General features: G+C 48.3%; 1 protein-coding gene across 1 annotated transcript in view; it reads left to right on the plus strand.

Moving 5' to 3' along the window:
* The window catches only part of SLC25A22 (solute carrier family 25 member 22), a 52,055-nt gene that overhangs the window by 2,551 nt on the left and 27,492 nt on the right, over window positions 1-22,012 (plus strand). Inside the window, exon 2 of the mRNA XM_036384663.2 lies at window positions 20,608-20,714. Coding sequence (XP_036240556.1) covers window positions 20,695-20,714 — 20 coding nt within the window. The 5' untranslated portion in view covers window positions 20,608-20,694. The remainder of the gene's footprint in view (window positions 1-20,607; window positions 20,715-22,012) is intronic.

Genomic DNA, 22,012 nt, shown 5'->3' on the forward strand with positions numbered 1-22,012 from the left:
GTGCTGACCCTATGGACAGCAGAGGGCACAGGGATACAGCAGGAGCTGGTGACTCAGCAAGAAGACCCCAGACTGTCTGGGTGCACAAAATGTAGAGTATAAAAGCCCAGAAATGCTTTTGTTAGGGGTCCCTCCCCAGAGGCACCAGGTCAAGCTTTTTTTGTGTCACTGCACCACGATTAAATTACTTAGAGGATCCAGACATCTGAGACTGCTGTGGGAAACCCAGGGCTGAGCCAGTAAGGAAACCCTGTCTGACTGTGAGTGTGGGGTGTGCAGGGAGCCAAAAGGGCCACCCAAGGGGTCACTGGAGCCATCTGCTCCAGACTTTGGTCCCAGCAGTGAAAGTCTTGGAATGGGGGGAGTGTGACTGACAGAATGGCTCCTGGGTGGTCAGACAGGAAAGTTTCTTTAACACACTCTGGGTTTTTATCTGAATAATCTGCAGCCAGGAGGCTGTAAGATGGGTGATGAGTTGTTCCTTCTTCCTCAGCAAGGAGTCCCTGCGTGTGGAATAAGGATGCATGGTCTCCATCTCCGGTCCTCCAAAGGATCAGGCCTTGTGTTTGCTGATGAGCTGGCAGGTACTTGTTTTACAGATGCTGGCAAGCCTCTGGACTCTCACCCCACTGTGGAAATAAGATGCTTTTGGAGGGTAATTGCCAGATTCACAGTAGCTACTGGAAGGTGGGATGTCCTTGTGAAGTCCAAGGGATGAAAGGTTTGTGTGGTGGGAAGAAAAGTTTAGCAGCATTGACCATAACTGCAGAGGGACTCATGTCCCCTGGTGCTGACTAGCAGCAGGTCTGCCTTGTTCCACACCATCCTTGCTTTTGTCACTTGATCCCTGGTCTCACTTGCAGGCAGGGAGCTGCAAATCTTTTGCACTGCCAACTTTCCAGTGCCAGCAAGATGTCTTGCACAGGGTGTATCTCTTAATGGGCTGGGCTTATCTGCCTAAAATCATATAGTGCTGTCAGAATGACATAAAAGGGCTTTGAACTAGGCCCCAAAGGGAAAGGAAAAGGGTTGGAAAAATGCAAAATATTTTTGTTCCATTGTTAGGAGAGCCTGGGCTGGGGAGATGATATGTAACCAAACCAGGTTTGGAATGGCTGGGACAAATGATCCTGAGTGCTGCAGTTCATGTGTGTTATGATAGGATGCTGATGCACTGTGAAGGGAGTTTCTACACTTTCTCCTTTTCTAGGCTGTTTCAGAACAGAGGTATTTCTTCCTAAGATTGACTTCTTCCTAGCCTTCCTTTTTCACAGTTTCCCCCCCCCCCCCCCATCCCCCCGTTGTTGTCTGTTTGTTTTGTTTGTTTGTTTTGGGGTTTTTGTTGTTGGTTGGGTTTTTTGTTTGTTTGGGGTTTTTTGTTTTGGTTTTTCTTTCCCCTTTGTTTCTTTGTTTTTCCCTAGAATGAAATTTCTACACAGCTGATGGCCCATCAGTGGTGTCCCAGAGCTGAGCACCTTCACCCTTTACTGGAGTAAGTTGATACAGCTCTGGCAGGCAGTGGAGCAAATTTAGTTAGCACCAGCTGAGGTTGAGCATCATGTGGGAGCCCTCGAGCAACAGGAGGAGTCTGGTCCCACAGCCTGTTTAGCCTGTCACTTACAAGTTTGTTAATGTCCTGTTAACAGGACATTATGTTAAGGTCCAGTTGGAACTGTCTTTCTCCCAGCTGCCTCTGCTCTCCTGTTAAAATCTGCAGTGCTGTGTAGGACAAATGTCTGTTCTGCTCCTTCTACAGCAACAGTGCAGGATGGGGAAGAATCTGCCTGTTCATAGCAATCTGCCTTCTGCTGCTGCAGGTACATAAGGACTGGTAATTATTCCTTTTACATCCATGGTGCATTCTCCTAAATCCTTAACTGTGTTTTCAGGAAATGCAAAAGTCTGCTTTAATGCCCGTGTTTGTATATTCAGGCTCTATTAGAAGTGACCAAACATCTGCACTACTACAGGTTGGGAGATGCAGAATTGTCAATTACTTATCATGGCAAATGAGCTGGAGATGCTGCCTGTTGTAGGCAGTGCATTGTTTTTATTTGTTACTCTTGAACATGTTGAACACCATGCCTGTGTTCCATGGTGCATTCCTCGTAAATGGCTGCATGGACTCCAGCCTTGCTGGAGACAGTTGTCTTGTCTGTCTGCAGAGAGACAACAGGGATGTGACTGCAAGTGCCTGCTCTCTGCCAGAGGTGTCTGGGGTCTAACAGGGCAGTGTGTTTCAGCTTCTCTGGCACCATGATGTAGTGAAGCCATCCTCCTTCAGCAAGGCTGAATCCCCTGGCTGTACCTGCTTGGTTTGGGGACTGTCACTTGGCCATATCCAGCTAACAGTGGCAGCTTGCTAGAGCTAACACTGTGTTGCTCCAGCTAATCCTAACAGCAGATAAATATTTTCCTATCCTCTTCTGTTTGTCTTCCAGCACAGAGATAGCAGGAAGGAGGAGTTGGATTGAGCTGTCCAATGCCAAACTTGGATGTTGCTTTAACCTTGCAGTATTGATTGCCTGGTAGTTTGAGTTATTGTGAAGATAAAGTAACAGGAGGTACAAAAGCTTTAAAAAACAAGGCAAAATCCCAGACAAACCTTATGAAAAGACTTTGTCACTCTGGGTGGTTTGGATTTCTGTCAGGAGTTTCCTCTTACACATCTGCAAATATAAAAATTTTGAACATTTTCTGCCTTAGGTGGGCTGTCTAGGTGGAGATTATATGCTCGGGTGAGGGAGAGGCTCCCAGGCAGCAGGGCTTGTTGTGTATCAGAAGGAATATGACAGGGTACTGTTTATGTAATTTATGGGGTCTCTGTTGATCATAATTTAGTACAGCCTGTGGTGAGCTGCTCACAGGAATGCATTATTACTCTATTCTGTTGAACCTTTTTGTAACCAGTACTTGTTCTCATTTTGGTAGTCCTGTTGTGGGTGGGTGACTGCATCTTGTCAAACCTTCCTGTGCCCTGCTCCTTCCTTTGGCACTGATGCTGGTGTATGGCATATCAGGAGAGATGTGTGGATTTTTTTTTCTTTCCTGTGTCTGATGCATTTATCCAGAAGCCAGCAGGAGAGAGGCTGGTTTTGACCCAGCTAAGTTTCCCCAAATAGCATGAATTTGAGGAGCTGGAGATGACTAAGTCACATCAAAGACTGTGCCTGCCCCACCTGGAGTTTTGACTCTATGTTTGGGGCTTATACTCTCAATTTAAAAGCTGTGCCAGCTATGAGGAGGGTTGGTGCCCTTTGTAGACAGGGTGGGGAGAGGGAAGGAGAAGGAAATATTCCCCTCTTATATTGACAGTGATGCTTCTGCACTGGTTGAGCAACTGGCTTGGAGGAGGTGTTTGGGAAGAGAGTTATGTGCTTTTCTTTTTTAATTAGAACACAAAGATAGGGGACTTTCATCAAATTATATTAGTAGGAAAGAGATGCTGTGCAAGTCAGCAGTTGGTTTGCATCAAGCCAGAAAGAAGCCCAGTAGCCATGATCCTTGGTTTCTGAATTCAGCTGCAGCTTTCAGTGAAGCCTTTTTGCTTTGACCAGGGGCTGTGCTGTGTGCTGTGAGAGCTCCGAGCTGGATGAGTGCTGGCTTTTGTGTGGATAAAGTGCCTGGAATTAAGCTGTAGCATGTGGTGTGCTTAGTCTGGGCCAGACCATCTTCATTTCTGCTGCTGCTGCATCTCTGTCTTTGTCATTGTGGTGTCTGACTCCTTACTGCCCTTAATGGGTGTGGGGAAAAGGGCAGTTCCCCGTGTCCTGGTGGGTCTGATGGGATGGAAACGCCTTCTTCAAGGCCATGCACGGACTGGGAGTGTGTTTGTGCCCTGCTCAGTGCTGTTCTCTTTGCTCTGTGATAGTTAGGGATTTACAAAAAAGAAGAAATTGTGTTTTAGGGACAGGCTTTGTGGGGGGCTTACTGTGAATTTGTGTCCTGCTTTCTCCTTTGCTACAGATTTAGAGCAGGACCTGGGGTAAGCAATAAGTCTCTGATTCTTTCCCTTACAGTGCAGTGGGAGCAGCAGCACTCCAGGGGTTCACCACTTAAAATGGCCATGGCAGCTGTTGCAGAAAGTATGATCTGAACTAGTAAATGGTCTCTTCTTTTAAGTGTTTCATCTCCCTTTTTCAGTTTGCGTTGGCTTTCTCAAGGATAGCAGTACTAGCTTCCTTTTCCATGCCCTGGGCAAGCCAAGCTCTTCTCTGTAAGGCAACAGGAACACTTGTTGTTTATGAAGACTATTTTATAAGTGTAGTAGTTTCTTTAAAGGACATAAAACTCATTGTGTTGGCCCTTCCCCTTTCTCCTGAACTATCCCGCTTGCTTTATTAGCAGCTAAATGTGTGTGTGACCGGAGCAGTTGTCATCTTTTTGATGCCTTTTTTTATTTTTTGCAGAATTTACAATGTAGATTCTGTGGTGCCTCACACTGGTTCTTCAAAAGTAATGGAGAGCTTGAAGGAAATAGCTTGGATACTGAAGTGATAAGCACTGCAGAAATGCCAGACACTATATAAACAACTAAACTCAGCCCCCGGCCCTTCCCAAAAGAGGGATGATTTGCAGAAATACTTCAACAGATGGTCTGAATTTGGCTTTGGAAAGGGGGGAAGAAATGCCAGGTCGCTGCTGAGCGGTGTGTGGGCGCGTGCCTGCGTGCAGCGTTCCCTGCGTGCAGCGTTCCCTGCCAGCACGCTCGGGGAGGCTGAGCCGGCTGCTCCCACGGCCCCTGCGCTCAGGAGGCACCTGCACGCCTCTGACTCAGGGCCTATGGCTGCACAGGGCCCTGTGCAGAGCAAGGTCCCATTTTCCCTGTGCTGGGTGAGGTTCAGCTGTGCCCGCCTGTCAGGCTGGTCTGGTGCAGCTGAGCCACGGGCAGTTTGCAGACACACGGAGTCAGCTTGTGGGAGAGAGGCTGCAGAGCTGCTGGGCAGCTTGTGACATCTTGCTTGGCACACGGCTGAGATTGTAGGAAGGCCGTAGGGTCATCTGACACTGGGTTGTCCCTAGTGCTGCTGCAGTGTCCTGGACCTGTGTCAGTGCAAATTGTGGTGGTGTGGAGCTGAAAACAAATGGATCAGCTGTGGTAAAGGGCATGTGCTGTTTGGACACACGTGTGCATATATGTGAGCTGGCAAACTTGCTGGCAGCTTGGAAGGGCATGGGTAAGGGTTTACGTGTCATGGCTGAGAACCTTGATGAACTCTGCTGTAGCCAGCCTCCCCTCTTCCTCTCTCCAATGAAATTACTGCTCTTGCAGAGGAGGGAGAACGTGTTTCCCCCAGAGTGCTGCATCACATCTTGAGTGGCCTCTGCTCTGGGGCAGCAGGTTCCCATGTCAGTTGTCACAGCTAACTCCAGCTGGGTTATGGATTGGAGCCCAGAAGTCCTTATCCAAGGACCTCTGGAGAAGAACAGTGTGTCTAGTTCCTGCATTGCCAAACTGTTGCTACTCTTCCGAGGCAACGTGCCTGTCCACTGCTCACTGGCATGACAATTCCTTGTGTCTACTGCTGCCTGCTGTTGCTGCCATGCACTCCTTGTGAGACAGAGTTGTAATTAGAGCAGAGTTGGGAGGTGTTTTTCACTTGGAAACTTTTTGAAAACAGTTTCTCAAGCAGTGCAAGATAAATTGCTTCCTTGAGGGTGTGTCAGATAAATCTTATGGATACATCTATCAGGTAGCAGCATTGCCCTGCACATTTGGAGTAGCCAGGCGAGACATCTGATGTTCAGAGAATGACTTTTCAAGTTTGATATACTTCACTTTTTCCTCTTTCCCGTTTCTTGTGTTACTCATCTCCCTGCACTCTGTTTAGGTGAGCAGGACTAGATGTGTTTTCATTTGCCTGTAGCCTCCAAAATACATTGTCTTCCTGCTGGGAATGCCTTGCCTGCCTTGCAGCCTGCTGATTCACCACACTCTGGGTGAGCAGGGAGCTGGTGACTGGATTATGCCACAGACTCCTGAGCCATCAGGTAGTGGTTGCAGTCCCCTTGACAGTTCCTCTGCTTGTCACAGAGTGTGTATGAGTTTCTCTGGAGGACCTGCTAACCTCTTCAGAAGCAGCCTGACCCATGTGGGGCTGCTGATGTGTGTTTAGCAAGGAACCATTTTGCTGTGATCTGAACAGTTTTGGTGTAAGCAAAACAGCTGAGGTGGGGGGGTGAGCAGGGCTGTTGGCAATGCAGGGGGAGCAGTTGTGTTCACATACCCCCACAGCAAAGGGACTGGCAGCAGCAGTGTCCTGTGGCTGAGAGGCAAGGAATATTGACTAACATGACATTTAAGTGGCATTTCTTCTAGTGCACTGGGAGCACTAGTGAAATTCTGCCTTTGGCACTGAGAAGTAATGAGATAAGCTTTGTTCTTCAGAGGGGTTTCTACCTGCTGTTGCAAAGTGTTTGGAAGGCTGGGAAATGTCCTTTTGTTATCCTGTCAATTCTCCATGTCTGGTCTCTTGTACAGAAGGCCTTGGCTCCAGTAGGCAGCTGAGCTTGCAGCCTGTACACCAGTGTGGGCATGCTTATGTGGTGGCTCCTGCTTGATGCTTCTCTGTCACCTTGCCTTAGCTGGAGCCTAGCTCTTGACTCCAAAGGGTCATGCAGGAAGGATCTGTCCTTTCACACCCCGAGGTCCTGCTTCATTCACTTTGGTATTTCAGAGTCGGTTCCCATGTCCATGGCTGATGCTCTTGGTGCACTGTGGCTTTGCTACAGGGACAGGATGCGGTGTTTGTGGGATGCTTTGCAGTTCCAGCCAGGCTCAACAGTCCCTTTTTGGGACTTTTGAGTGACAGCTATCAGTTGACATACAGACCCACAGGGCTCTGGGTTACTAGGCCTTTTAAATGATTTTGTTAAGGGCCCAGAAGCTCTTATCTCTCAGGCTTCCTTGGAAGGATTCTTATTCTGTTTTATTGTTGTATATTGGTTTACTTTATCAGTGCACTCGGCAAGCTGCTGCAGGCCGCTGCCAAGAGGAACAGCCCTGCTTCCACTCTTGCCTCTCTCTGCTTATGTCAACACAAGCATTTGTGTGTTCACAGCTACACGTGACCTGGGAATAGGCCTGGCTCAAAGTGAGTTCTTTGAGTTGCTGGGGAAAGGAAGAGCAATAGTCTGAAGTTATGCTGGACAAGTGGTTGAGTAACCACAGTCTCTGCTGGGAAAGTAAATCATGTGGCATTTTCCAGGACTAAAAAAATCCCTGTTGCTGTTCCCTTCATGAAAATCTTTGCACCTTCTCCCCCAACACACAGTCAGGACTGCATCGAGCCTGTACCAGTTCCTCTTTGTGCAGAAAAAATGGTGTTGTTCCACCCTTCCACTGGCTCTCATCTGGTGCCTGGTTGTAGATTCTCTCTCGGTTGCAGAGATACACCATCATGCCTTTATAATGCTTAAAATTCACATAGCATAGCAGCCAGACAAAAGTGGTGGCTTTTCACATCTGTTAGGGATGGCCCTAAGATGTGCTGCCGGATGCATGCAGTATAGGAAGAAGTGATAAGAGAGGGAGAAGAAAAACGCAACACCTTTGCTTTGCTCCAGCACAGTCCCCTAGTGCTTACACGAAAAGCACATCCTTCAGAAAGTGCTTGGTGAGCATGTGTCCTTGGAGGTGCCAAGAAATATGACCAACTTCCTCTTCCTTTCCTTTCCTTCCCTTGCATGCCAGGAAGTGGTGACAGTTCCTAGCAGACACCTCAGTGTGAACATAGCTGATGCTGAGCCTTCTTCAGGGGTGACAGAGGTTAGAGATCTGCTTACCCTTGGGCGGGAGAGATGGGAGGTTCCTCTCTGAGCATATCTGAACCTTGCTGGGATTGTGTGTCTCTCTCCTTGCTTCTTCTTGCTGCAGCCTGTTAGATTTCTGAAGGCTCTGTTGCCATTTTGATGTGGAAGGCGCAACTGTCCCTTCTGCCTGCCTCCATTGCCAGTTAGGTTTAGGGATGTGCTGGGATTGCCTAACTTGGTTAAGGTCCCACTGAAGGCTCTGCATGCTGTCTGTCTGAGCTGTCGTGGCTGACTTTGGGGCTGGGGAGGAGATGGGGCTGTATGAGGAACATCACATGGCTGGATGATGGGTGACTTGCAGCCCTTGGTGCTGCTCCAGGGCTGGAGGCTGCTCGTGCCATGTGGGAAGGGGGCTGCCAGCAGGGTCCCAGGCTCACAGTCCCAAAGCAGCAGGGTGGCATCCCAAGGCTTGCCATGTGCTCTGGGCCACAGAGATAGGAACAGACAAGCTGGCTGGCCCTTTGGAGAGAGGATCCTGTGTCTGTCATTGCACCACGGGCTGGGTGAATGAGCAGGGATTTTGCACATGAGCCAGGCAGCAGCTGGGCCGAGTGAGCCCTAGGGTGCCAGCCACAGCGTTCCTGTGCTTCTCCAAAAGCTGTGTCAAGGCAAGTACTCTCCGCTGTCTCACAGCTGTTATGAAAAAGCCTGAGTTTGCTGCACCCTTCTCTCCCTTTGCCCTCAGGGCATGCTGGGCTTGTTTGAATTAATGTAATTAGCACATGCCTTATTAGCTCACTAAGGCACAAAGAACTCGTCTATATTTGTAGCCAGGTTAAGCAGCCCCTATTAATTTAATAACCATGTCCTCCTTAGTGCATGGCAACAGTTATTCACTGGTGGTGACTCAGGACCAGCCAGTATGGAGGAAATTTGGGCGAGGTGTGTATGTGTGCGGTTCTCTTTTATTGTGTTGTATTTTTATTAATGAGCAGAGCTGTGAAGGGAATTAGCAGCAGGCGCAGTAGATGGAAGGGAACTTTCAGTGCAGGTTTACTAAACAACCAGCCCTGGATATTTCCTATGCTTTACACTGTTGGTACAGAAAAGGATCTGTAGAATGAATCAGCGAAATATGACACAGACTGGGAGGCGGAAGTTTACAGAAATAAACTTTAGCAACCCACGCTTGAACTCTGCTCCAATCAGGTTATATGCTAGGTACTGATAGTAATTTTGCTTTATTGTCTATCCTATTTCCCCTTGGTGATTTTGAGGCAGAGGAAGTGGCTAGTGTATTCTGGTGCTGCTCATATTTGAGACTGCAAACGAGCAAGGTTCTTGTAAAAGGACAGAGATAGTTGCAAGTAATTTCATTTCCTGCAGCAATGTGCTCCTTGGTTCCTTTTGCTGTTCGGGGTCTTGCCATGCACAGCACTTAGCTAGGTCCCATGGAATGCTGCCAGGATGTTTGCCACCAGATGTTTGGGAGATTTCTTTTGGTTTTGTTGTTTGGTTGGTTTTGGGTTTTTTTCTTCCTTTTTTTCACAGAAGCTGCAGGTTATGGTTTGTGCTCCACCACCCTGGAATGATGCAGTCTGTGAGTCCAGGATGGTGTTATGTATCTCTGTTCCAATAGTTCTGCATGTGGGATAGTAAAGTCCTTCACTGATTCTAAAACTAGTGAGTTAAGCATTTTGGGGGCCTTTTTCAGCCAAGACCACTATGCATGCACAGGAGACTTCCTGCATTTCTTCTCTTCTTCCCCCTTCTTCAATAATCACAGGTTGTGCTCTTTGTGGTGAGCATAAGCTGGGAGGAGGAGCAGGAAGAATGGTACTGGAAATCTGTTGATGTGCTTGCACTGTTTTGGTCTCCTACAAGTAACAGGGTGAGATGCAGGTGTCCTGCCTGCTCCTACTCCCTCTTTTTATTTTACCTGTTTCCTGTTTCTGCCCAGTAAGCTTGGGCTTGCAAGGCGTGTACTGTTCTTGGCCATCATGAGCCTGTGCAGGAGCATCTTTGAGAAGATGAAGTTGTTACAGCCAAAGGGATGATGAAACCCCCATGAAACAGGACCAAAGTGTGTATGTATTTGTAATAATGTGCCCTCTTGGTGCACCTGGCAGGGGAGCAAGTCCCCAGGCTCCAGCAGAGATGGTGAGTTCTGCTGGCTTGCATCTCTGCTGAGAACCTGGACCTCCTGGGAGGCACAGAAGAAAAACAAGTCTGAGATCCCCATGGAGTGACCAGGGATGCACACAAGTCTTGCTGCAGCAGATTGAAGCAGATAAATTTAATTTCTACTTTCTTAGAGCCTGTTCTCAGGAGAACTCAATGTTTTAATGAAGGCTCTGTGAGTGGTGTGTGGGGTGAGGATCTGCAGTGGTGCCCATGTGCAGTTCCTGACAGGTATATTGCAGGGGGGAGAAAAAACCAAAGAAAGTCTGGGGGAAGATAAATACCTGCTGGGGTACCTCAGATGCTGCCCAGAGATGGTGATTTCCCTCCCCTCCTCCTTTTTCCTTTGTTTCAGGAGCAGGAAGGGACACTGCTTGGCTCATGCTGGCTCAAAGCTGTGGAATGCTTAGTACACACCAAGACAGGAAGCTTTTTCCAGAAAAGTTTTTTTAGCCAGTGTTGTAGCTTTGTCTGGGATAGAGTTAATCTTCTTCCTAGTAGCTGGTACAGTGCTGTGTTTTGAGTTTAGTACGAGAACAATGTTGATAACATGCTGATATCTTAGTTGCTGCTAAGTACTGCTCACTCTGAATCAAGGACTTTTCAGCTTCCCATGCTGTGCCAGCGAGGAGGTGCACAAGAGGCTGTGAGGGAGCATGGCAGCAGGAAAGCTGTGACATAGGCACCATGGTGGAACCTGGGTGGGATGTCTGCCATGGCTGGAGTGCTGCAGTGGATGACTATGCTCCTCAGAAGGGACAGTCAAGGAAGGAGAGGCAGTGACTGTCTGCTGGGGAGTGTTTTGGCTATTGAGAGCTGAAGGGTAGTGATGATAAGGTTGAGTTGAGTGCCTGTGGGTGAGAATTAGGGGGAAGGCTAGCAAGGCAGACACCCTGGGGGGGTATGTTACAGGCCACCCAACCAGGATGAAAAGACAGGTGAATTATGCTATGAGCAACTGCTTCGTGATTGCCAGCCCTTGTTCTTGTGGGAGACTTGCTGGATGTCTGCTGGAAGCTCGACTCAGCAGAGAGACGGCAGTCTAGGAGATTCCTGGGCTGTGTGGAGGATAATTTCTGACACAGCTGGTTAGAGAGCCCAGGCCTGCTGTTTACAAGCAGAGAAGGGCTGGTGGGAGATGTGGTTGGAGGCAGTCTGGGGTACAGTGACCATGAAATTGCAGTTTTCAATTCTTGATGCAGTAAAGAAGGAGGTCACCAAAGGGGGTCCAGGAAGGCTGAACATACATTAAGAAAGAAATTTTAAAGATGCAGGATGTCCCTCTGTGCCAAAAGATGAGCCAGCAGGAGAGAAGACCAGCCTAGTAGAACAGGGAACTTTTGCAGGAACCAGGGCAGGTAAAAAAGGGTTTGCAACATTTGGAAGAAGGGGCAGATGACTCAGGAAGAGTACAAGGACATTCTTAGGTCATGTAGAGAGAACATAAGAAAGGCAAAAGCTCAGCTAGAGCTCAATCTTGCCAGTGCTGTGAAAAGTAATAAAAAGTGTTTTCATAAATACACTAACAACAGAAAGAAAGGCCAAAAAGAATTCCCATCCTTTATTGGATGCAGAGGAAACAGCAACAAAGGCTGAGGAAAAGACTGAGGTGCTTAATGCCTTCTTTGTCTCAGTCTTTACCAATAAAACTGAATATCCATAGGACAGCTGGTCCCCTGAGCTGGTAGGCAGGGACAGAGAGAGCACAAAAGCTGCAATCCAGGAGAGCAGAAAAGATTCCCGGCAATCCAGGAGAAAGTAGTCAGTGGCAGGGTGCTGATGGAGCTGGCAGAGCAGCTCACCAAGCCACTCTCCATGCTAGCCCCAGGGCAGGGCTGCCAGGAGTCCCCTGTGGGCACAGCAGTGACCTGAGCTGTCAGTCCTTCCCCTCTGCAGCCTCTGCTTTGGCCACAGTGAACTAGCACCATCCCAGGACCACACACTTTAAGGCCTCCAACAGGAACAGCTCTGTGGTTGGTTAGTGTTGCTCTGGTGAGGTATTGCTACCTCACAAATTTGGCCTGAAAAGATGCTTATTCCTCCCAGCAGGGTCACTGGCACCCCTTTCTTTCAGCAGAGAAAGCTGACAGCCAATAGCCCTGGTTTCATTGCTGGTGGGAAATGAATGGTCCCTTTCAGGCCCCAGGACCTCAGCTCAGTGCTCTACCTCATTCCTACTGAGTGAGACAGAATCCAACCCTTAGCTTTCCCTTGGGCTTCTTGGTTGGTTGTTTTTAATTACTGCTTTGTACATGGTGGTTATTTTCTAAACTGGGAGGAGAGAACTCTTTTCTACTCAGCTTTTTGTCGGAGCACCCAAGAGAGGGATTTGCACCAAGTTTCCCCATGGTATGTCCTCCCAGTTCTAAGGGTTGGTCTGTCTGTCACTGTCAGCTGGCTCCTGCCTTTGTTGACCACCACAGGTTATTGAAAAGGAGTGCTGTATGTGAGTTCTTAATTGTTCTCCTTGCTCTCTCTCCCATCTGCCAGACTCCCAAAAGCTCAGCAAAGTTGTCTTCTCTCTCCAGCTAATGCTGCATATCTCTGAAGCTGTAATTTCATAAAACCTGGTGTAAAGAACAATCCAGACGAAGGTGGATTTAAAAATATTTAGAATTGTATCAGTTCAGCATGTGACATGATTTCTCAGATGGCACTTGGAAAGGAGCATTACTGGCAATAAGCAGACACTTAATGTTTGTCCAGTAACATCCAAGGTGCACTTGCTTGTACACCAGCATGATCATGTGCAGGCCATTTTACTGTCTGTCAGTTAGCTTGTGCTTCTACTGCTGCCTCTGCAGCTGCAGAATAACCTAGCCCATTATAATCTTAATTTAAATAACCATTTTATGTAAAAGTTGCTATATATATATATATGTGTATTTAATTGTATCTGCATATGCATTACCTGTTCTGTAGCTACCTCTTACAGATCCTTTTGAATTGGTGGAGGGACTTGCAGGTTTCTACAGACCAACAATTGGAATCCACAACTATTTCCAAGCAAGTGCTGGGCCTGAATTTTTGCTATGGCCATGCCCTGGCCTCGTATGACCACATCACTGAAGATTTTATGATGAGATGCATGGAAAGGGTTTTCATCCCTCTGGCACCTACTCCAAGACAGTTTGCTTTGAGCATGAGTAGTTGTCCTAAATTTAGAGGCTTGTTACTTGTGTTGTAAGTGTTCAGAGGAGTGACGGGGCAGCAGGGCAGCATGCTTGATGTGGCATTTGTGCAGAGCAGAAGAGCCAGGTCTTTTGAGACTTGACCCAATTGCCTTTTTGAGAACTTTGAGAGGAGACAGGTTGAGATGGGAAGAGCGCCAGCAGCTCCCATGGGTTTCCTTTGCTCCCCTCTGTCTTGCCAGGGGGTCTGTGAGCGCTTTGAGACCTGTTGTGTCTCTCCTGTGAGGGAAGATACTGCCTTAAGAGTGTTTTCATGTGTTGCCCTTCAGTGGAGCAGTGTGTTCTCAATAAGATGACTGCAAGCTCATTTGTCCTGCTGAAACCTTCCCTCCAGCTCCTTCAATTTATCATCTCCAATGTCTTTGATACAAAGACTTCCCATGTGAGCCCTGGGTGAGTCGCTTCTCCTAAGGGCTGTCCTTACTCATCCCATCTTGCAGCTCAGTTGCAGAATCTCCTCCTCCCTGCAGGACAGGGATTTTTGTTGACTGAAGGTCAGAGCAGCCCTAAAATGACAGATCCCAGGTGGGTGTTGGGACCTTTTGGTGTGCTGCAGTACTGATAACCATACCCAGCTTCAAGATGAGTATTAGCTTTCTGTCTCTTGATCCAGGGCAGTCTCTACTCAAGACATGCAGAGTTGAAGGGTGTATCTGGTGTTTTTTCCAGATCAGCACAGGCCTGTTCCCCAAGACTTTCTGTCTTGGCAGATGGCTTGGCATCTCAGTGTTAAAGGGATCATGCTGATGCAAGAAGAGGCCTCCATGGGACTCCTTTTGTTAAGCAATAGGGCAAATGGCTTCTGCTCTAATCTAAGTAAATTGTTGGTTTTTTTGGCCTGGAGAAGCTCTCCCAAGTCGGGAAGGCACTTCTCTTGCTGCTCACACTGCCTTTTGCAGGCCTTGCTCCAAGCCTTAGCTCTCACAGAGGTAACAGCAGGTGCTTGTTGTCTTCTTGTCTTTACTTACAGCAGAAGATTTCTCAGCAAAGCAGACAAAGTTGCGTGATGCTGCTGTACTGGGAGTGGGAGGCCAGCCTCTGCTTCCAGCAGGATGGAGAGCCCAAAGGGGAGGGAGTGGGAAAACTGGTTGTGTTCCTCCTACTCTTACTGCCTGGAGGCAGGAAGTTCCCCACCTGCTTCCCTGCTGTTTTGTCCCCTTGCTTTCCAGTGATACCTGCTGCTCCACTCACTTTGATCTTTGCTTTGGAGTCAGCAGCTGTGCTGGCTTTTCCTAGTGTGCCTGAGACCAGGCAGACAGAGGGGCAATTGCCAGGAGCAGTCAAGGCTCTGCCTGATATCTTTGGTAACTCCTTTGCTTTGCAAGGAGGTGACCCTCGTGACTGAGGGCATCAGGCAAATCTTGACTACTGTTGTGTGAATCTCCTGTAGTCTCAAGTAAATCCTGGTGGAGAGGATGGTTGCAACAGTGTGCATGCAGTATCAAAATGCAGGATATTACTGGAGCTTGAGGGATTGTCCCTGTGACACTTCCAGCATGGCCCTGTTGTAAATCCTCTTCTGTTGCAGCATTATGGGTGACTGCACTGGTTTGGATGTGGCAAGTAACTATGTCTGCTAAGATGTTGGACTGTTTTTCTTAGAGGCTTGTTTTTTTCCTAAGCTGGAATGTTGTCATAGACACGGGGTGTTCGTCAGGCTGCCAACTGTGGTTTGAAATCCTTCTGTAGGTGAAGGGCAAGTCAGTGATGGAGCTGGAATGCGAGCTCAGGAATCCTCATTGCTAATCAGGAGTTTTGTTCTTCTTTTTCCCCTCTATGGGCATTCAGGTAAATCTATACTGCACCACCTGCAGTTGCAAAGCCAAACACCTGTACAACACACCCCCAGCCACAGAATTGCCTGTCCCTTTGTGCCACACGGGAGATGTTTTGAGGCATTCTCTCATCATGGGGTCTCAGCATGCAGTTAAGGCTCCCCAGTGTGCAGGGACAGTGCAGGCTGGATATGGGGCCAGAGTTTGCCTGCAGTTTTGCAAGGGTGCCAGCCTGATTGTTCTCACGGTGATGAGAGGGGGCAGGGGGGGGAACCCATCCCGACCAGCCTGAGGGAAGCTGCACGAGAGAGACAGAGGTCAGTTGTGGAGGATGGGGAGGGGCTGCTGGAGTGAGAGCCATTGCAGGGGCTGTTAGGGAGGAGTGCCCTGCCTGCTGAGGCTCTGCATCCCGTGCCTTGCCAGCTGAGTGGGCGCTGTGCCAGCGAGCCTGTCCCTGGAGGGTGTGAGCAGCCAATGGTGCAGGGGGCTGGCATGGCACCTCCCTGCTGGTACTTTGGCCTTTTATCACCTGAGGCAAGGCAGAAGGCTGCCTTTGCCTTGGTGCTTTCACAGCCCAGTGTGGTACGGGTACAGCTGGCTGCTGACCACGAGGGAGGCAGGTGAGTTTGCAGCCCCGGGGCTTCTGTCTGGTGGCAGAACGGTGTGAAGGGGCCGTGCTGTCCCCTGTGCAGCTGGAGAGGTGACACTCTGTGATGGTGGAGAGCATTCACAAGTGTGCTTGAGAGCTGCTTTGTTTTCTTGAGGACTAATGCCTTGCCAGGTCCTGCAAGGAAATTCATGGCAGTCCCTGCTTTGAAGGGCCTTAAGGCAAGCAGGCAGCAGATTAAACTGCCACCTCTTTTCTCTAAACCCTCTGTCCCAAACTGTCCTGAGTAGGCAAGAGCCAAATTGACAGCTTCTCCCCAGGTGATATTACCTGGTGCCAACTCCCTTGTGCACTTTGTGCCTGTCATGCATCTATAAAAGCAGCTTTTCTCAGGAAATATTTGCAGTTTAATTTTGCACTCCTTAAACCTTATTGTGGTGACAGCTTTGCTGCTGTCATTAACAAAATTGTGCAGTGTCCACACCTTCAGATGCATTTGTGCTGTGAAGGAAAGTGGGCTGATCCCAGAGGGTTTCTCCTCTCCCAGCAGGTACTTGTTGCTGATTCCTTCCCCTTGCCATCCCTGACTGTGAATGGTTGCGTGGCAGTGTCCTCTTGACACAATGGAGGCTGGCAGAGCTTTGTTTCCTCTGCTCACCTTCTGAGCCTTGTTTCTTGACATCAGCTTCTCTCACTGGGGCTTTGAGTATGTGGAAGGGAGTCCTGACTTTCCATTCTGCTGTTTATTCTCAAGTCAAGGTTGTAGCTTAGAAGTTGGCTTTCAGTTACAGCTCCAGCATGTGCTGGCCTCCAGTTCTGTCTCATTCCTGTCTGCCTGGCACAAATATTTGTGCTGGCATGAAATCAGGGATGGGAACACGTTTGGGTGTAGGGAGAGGACAGATTTGCTTTCTTCGGCCACAGCAGCAGCTGACATTTGCTAAAGGTTTTCTGTCAAACCGGCAGCCTGTGTGTGCTCAGATAAATCAGCATGTGCAGCAGTCTGAGCCTGAGAGGATGTGCTCAGCTGCACTGGGGCTGCTGGGGGGGGACCTGCACATGGGAGTGCTGGCAGAGGGCAGAAGGGAAGAGCTGGCCTCTGGGAGGGTGGGGGTGCCGCTGGCCGGGCTGGGGGAGCTGGTGGACTGGGAGCCCACATCTGGCTTGGAGGATGGCAGCTGTGGCTCTGGCAGCCTGGCAGGGGAAGAGCAGGAGAAGGAGAGTGCTGTACTCGGCTCAGATTGGGGGTAGAGCAGTGGTATCTGGGAGTAGAGGTGGCAACCCACATCTATAGGGCAGTGTGGTAGCACTAAATGCAATCAGCAAGGTCAGACACTTGTGGGTAAGTTTAACCTGTTTCTTCTCCTGTGATTTCCTGGCTTGTGGAAATGTTGGGTGCCTGTACTTCCAATCCAAGCTTACTGGTGTGATGCATTAATGAGACATGTTTGTGTCTCCCCTCCATGCCTCATGCTGAGCTGTGATTCTCTAGTAAGCACTTTTCCTTCAGGTGATAAGGCAAAACCTGAAGGTTGAAAGTTCAGCCCCATGCCCCATGGGATCAGGAGAGCAGATACAAAGATTGTCTTCCTGGAGAAAGCTTCGCTGTCTGATTTGTGTGGAAGATGTATGGCAAGACAGGGGAGAAAATTAGCACCACTTTGCTGGGGCCTAGGCCATGAGGACCAGATACATCTAGGATTGCATTGTGGTACTTCTAGTGTGGCTGTTCTGCCACTGTCTGGAGCTGACTTTTGGGAGGTGAGAAAAGGGAAAGGCAGGATTGAGGAGGCTTCTGGGCCATTTATGTGTCAGCATGAGCTTCGGGCCATTTGCACCGCTTTGGTGTGCGTGTGGCTCTGAAACTAATTTGCCTGATCATTTTAATAAATGTAAAAGGGATGTCCTGGTGTGCAAGTAATGGGGCATTAATCCATGCCTAGCTGTGTTAACAGCACTCTAGGAAGGAAATACTCTTATGCTGTTCTCACTCTCTTAATTATGGGATGTTCAATTTAAGATCCCCTTCCACGAAGACTGCTCAGCCTCTTTGGCTTTCAGGTGGCTCTCTGGTGACTCTTATTTCACTTCTTAAACCAATTTCCTCCCAGTTCCTCAGCTCCTTTTACCATGCAGATTCCCAGTTCCAGCAGTGCCATTGTCCTGATGTTTAACCATACAAAAACTTTCTGAGGCATAGCACCTTTTTGGTGCTGCTGGCTTGTCTGCTGCCCCAATGCAGGTCCTGATGGCAGATTTCCTAAGAAGATGCAAACCCTGCTCCCTGACACTTCTCCCACCGAAGCCTTGGAGCTACACCCTGCTTGGCTGCAGATGCTTGACTGATTTTATGTGTAGATTTTGGCTCCTGAGAGCACTGTGTTCCTGGGAAGATATACTTAGGTCTTTATTTAATCTTTTTCATTTCTAGGTTAAATGTATGATGTTGTTCTGGATTTATTTTTTAAATGTCCTATAAAATTCCTGGCATTCTCTTCCCAGCCAGTTTTTCCCCCTCTTAAGACTGCAGAATGGTAGCAGGTATTTTCCAGCCCTGGAAGTGATTGGGATCTGGCTCAGCTCAGAAATTCCCTGACCAGGCCACTGGAGGGTTCATCATTCACCTCTTTTAAGGGACTCAGGGAGTTCTGTAGATTACAGCAAAGTGGTCAGATAGAGCTTGGGGTGACTTAGGGTTTGTTTTGCAAATGATCATTCGTTGGAGCTCTGTTTAAACAAACAGAGCTCAAATAAGCTTTCCACTTCATTGCATTAAAATCCCTTAATTCATTAAAATCCCCTGGCCACAGACATTCAGGCCTCTGCAGTGCCAGGTGCTGTTTAAACAGTTATCAAGCGCTGGTGTCTGCTGTAAAATGATCACATTGTTCGCTTCCCGTCGCTCGTCCGCGAGTTGAGTGGCTTTTGTTAGGGGAGATGATACTAGTCCTGGTATTTGCTGGCTGTACAGCTAGCACCAAGGAAACCTGTACCCTTGCCCAGTTTTAAACCCAGGAAGGTTGGTTTTGCCCTGTCTTGCTGTGCAGCTGCAGCAGGAGCATCAGTTCCCTGGTGGGAAGCAGCAGCAGTTTTCCAGCTGGATCCGACAGCTGTGGAAGACTCTGTAGTTACTGGGCAGGTGGGGAGCTGAAGCCAAAAGTCAAAAGAAAAAAAGGCCAGAGAGAACTTAACTCAGCTGTCCCAAGTCCTTCTTGGTGCAGAGGGACTCCAGTGCCCTACTTGTGTCAGCAGGTAAGAAACAGCCCTGTGATGCATTTGTGTGTCCATCTTGGTCTCTCACTCTTTTGGCTACCTGGCTGTGCTGAATATTGGCAGCCTTGCTGTCTTTCCTTGCTGTTGCCCTTTGTGGTGGATGTCTGTCCTCCTGAATGCCCCTCTGCATGGAAGGGTGCAGCAGAGGCAACAAGGGGGATGTTTTGCCAGAGCTTGGAGCAGGCTGTCAGGACCACTTAGTTCATGTATTTTGTCAGGCCTGTCTCAATAACACAAGTTTATTGAGGGTGTAGACATCAAGTGAATTTTCATGATTCACAACTTGTTTATGACAGGGTTACAGGCTTTCAGCTACTGGTCTTCCTATATTTTTATATTTTTGTCTTATTCTGGTTAATTTTATAGAAAATTAGATTAGCCTAAACCAAGCTGCTCTTGTGGACATGCATATAAAAGCACATGTAATGAAGGGTGTAAGTGATTTTCCCTTGGAAAGTGCAGACTTAGCTGATCTGGAGCTTTTTAAGGTCTGCAGCCACAGATCAGTTGGGATCAGGTGAGCTGTCTGAAGAGGGCCACAGAAGGTATAACAGCATGGTGCAGTGGGTGAGGTTTGTGTGCAGTGTTTTGAGGAGGAGTACCTTTCCTTAGGGAGCTCCCTGTGCTGGTCTCTCACAACTCTAGTTGAACATGGGGCTGCAGAAAAGGCAGTTTCAGTCTCATGTTGTCCAAGAGTGGGACTGTACAAATGGTTTCATGCTATCCTATCCTTGGCACTTGATATAACAGGAGGGCAACCTGAACTCCTTCCCATACCTATTTGCACCTTCACTAGCTCCTCACACTTTCAGGGACCTTCTATTCTGGGAAGTGTTGGCCTGTAAGCCCCTCTGTTGGATGCGAGATTCTGTGTGGCTTAGGAAATCTGCAGTAAAGGAGCAAATTTCATTCCAGAGGGAAAGGTCAAAGGTACTTCCTTTGCACATCCAGGTACATCCAGGTGGCAAGTGAAAGGGAAGAGGGAGGGCGTTGGCTGAATACTGCTGAGACGCCTGCAGAGAGCACAGGGCATCTCATTCCCAGGCGGCAGGTGAGGAGATGAAGGCATCTCCAGAAAGCTGAAAGTTGTGGCCGCTTCTGAAATTTTCTCTGGTGTCCAGATTTCTTTGTGTGGTGACTTCTAACAGCTCTCATTAAACAGTAACAATTAAGAGTCTTAGAACTGATTTCTGCAGTCTGGCAGAGCTGAAAGGAGCGGTCCAAAGGGCAAAGTGGCATCAGTAGCTTAGGGAGGAAGAGGCATTGCTTAAAAAGCAGTATTGGCACAAGACGGAACATGGGCTGTCTGTTTAGGCTTGGAAATAGGGGAAGGATAGTAACCTCTGGAGGAGCAGTGTTTTGAAGGCTGTCCTTTAGACACAGCATGTATGTGTTGAAGGGAAGTGCTAAAAGAATCTTGTGATGACATTTGACTCTCTTGGGCTGGCTGGGTGGACCTGCAGAGGATTGGGGATGTGCATGGTATGGTGTGAAATGCTCTTTGAAGTTGGAGAGAAGTGACAGACGTGGCTTCTGGGCAGAGCTTGTGCCCTGCCTGGCTGCTGCCCTTCCTCATATGCTGCTAGAACCTGATGACCCTGGCAACTCTTCCCTCCATATGTCCTTGTATATTTATATTTACAGACATACATTTATAAGGCTCCCTCTGGAGCTCAGTCTCCTCTTTGAGGAGATCAGGTGCTCCCTTAAGTCACTTGTGCCTCAGCTGTCCTAACCCTACAGCCTGCCTGCCAAGGAGCCCCTGAGCTTTAAGGAGAGTGTAAGTGTCTCAACTCCGTGTTCTTGGTGTCTTTCTGTCCTTTCCCAGGAAGAAACTGAAGTGAGAAAGACGTAACTGAAAAAGAACGATTGGAAGGAACAGATTCATTTCTTAACAAGATCAAGTTTGAATTAAATGGCTGATAAACAGATCAGGTAACTTTTAAATTATTTTTTTTTTAATTGTGCTTTAGGTTTTTCTTTTAAAATCTTTCAAACTTGTTTCCGTTTGGGATCCAGGAGGTTGGAGGAAATCACCTGATCACCTCTTCCAGCCTTTAACAGTTTTGATTCTTTCTCTTCTCCTTTCTTACCTGCCTTTTTTGAACCTTCTCTTAATCTGTGGCTCTGCCATGTTGTCACATCTCTGCTTTCCTCAGTTCTTTTTTCTCATTGCCTTTTTCTTTCTACCCTCTGCTTTGTATTCTGCATGAGTCTGTTCCTTTTTGTTTCTTCTTTCAAAGGTCACCCTGACCTGCTGACTTCAGCTGCTGGCATCAAGGGAGCAAAGCCAGGTCCTTGACCAGCCAAGGATGCAGTACTTGTAAAGACAAAGTCCACGTTGCCTTGTGCCCTTACTCTACAGAGTCAAGGCCTGAGTGATAGCAGGAATATGAAGTACCAACAATGATTAAGAACACTCTTGTGCACAGTGGAAACTTAAAGAGTATTGGTTCTGGTAAAGGCTGGATTTGAGTCTTCCCTGGAAATGAACTGGGATTCATTTCCTGGAAAGACACAGGTCTACCCTTTGCTTCCTAAGAGCTGTGTCAGGTGGATCTGCAAGTCCTCCACATGGGTTTAACTTTGTGCTGCTTGTGAAGTTGCCCCAGCTAAGTGACTCCTGCATGCTGTGGGATTCCTGTGGGTTTTTTCATGTTTCTTTTCTAACATCTACTTTTTCAGGTTACAAGCTCAGGACAGGGTGGGGTGAGTGGGTGAATGAAATATGGAGACAAAGGGACAGGACTTGGCAGTGCCTGAATGCTGCAGGCAAGAGGGCAGCCCCTTCTTAGCGTTTGCCATGATTAGGATATCTTCCTGTACGCCTGTCTTCTGCAAATGTAAACAGTCCTGAGCTGTGCTGATAAAAATGCAGCATTGTGGAGTGTTTGTGTACCTAGATTTGGCCATCATCCTCTACCCAATTTGGAGAGCACTTGGAACTCTTCCAACACACCCATGAAGAGCATGCAGAGATTCACCTCCATGGAGCCTGGCAGGTCTATGTTCCCCATAACCTCAGCAAAGCAAAATGATCAGACGTCTGTGGCTGTTTGACTTGGTATTTTGAAGGAAGTGGAGATGTGTCCTACAAGAGGAGATGTGTCCTACAAGATGTACCCTGGCTCCTCCAGTGTGCTCTTGGGGGTGTGAGCAGGAGCTTGCTGGCTACAGGGACTAGTTAAAAGGGCTGAGGAGGAGCACTAGAAGCGGAGACCTGGGATGCCTTT

Source organism: Molothrus ater, chromosome 6, assembly GCF_012460135.2.
Source record: "Molothrus ater isolate BHLD 08-10-18 breed brown headed cowbird chromosome 6, BPBGC_Mater_1.1, whole genome shotgun sequence".
NCBI lineage: Eukaryota > Metazoa > Chordata > Aves > Passeriformes > Icteridae > Molothrus > Molothrus ater.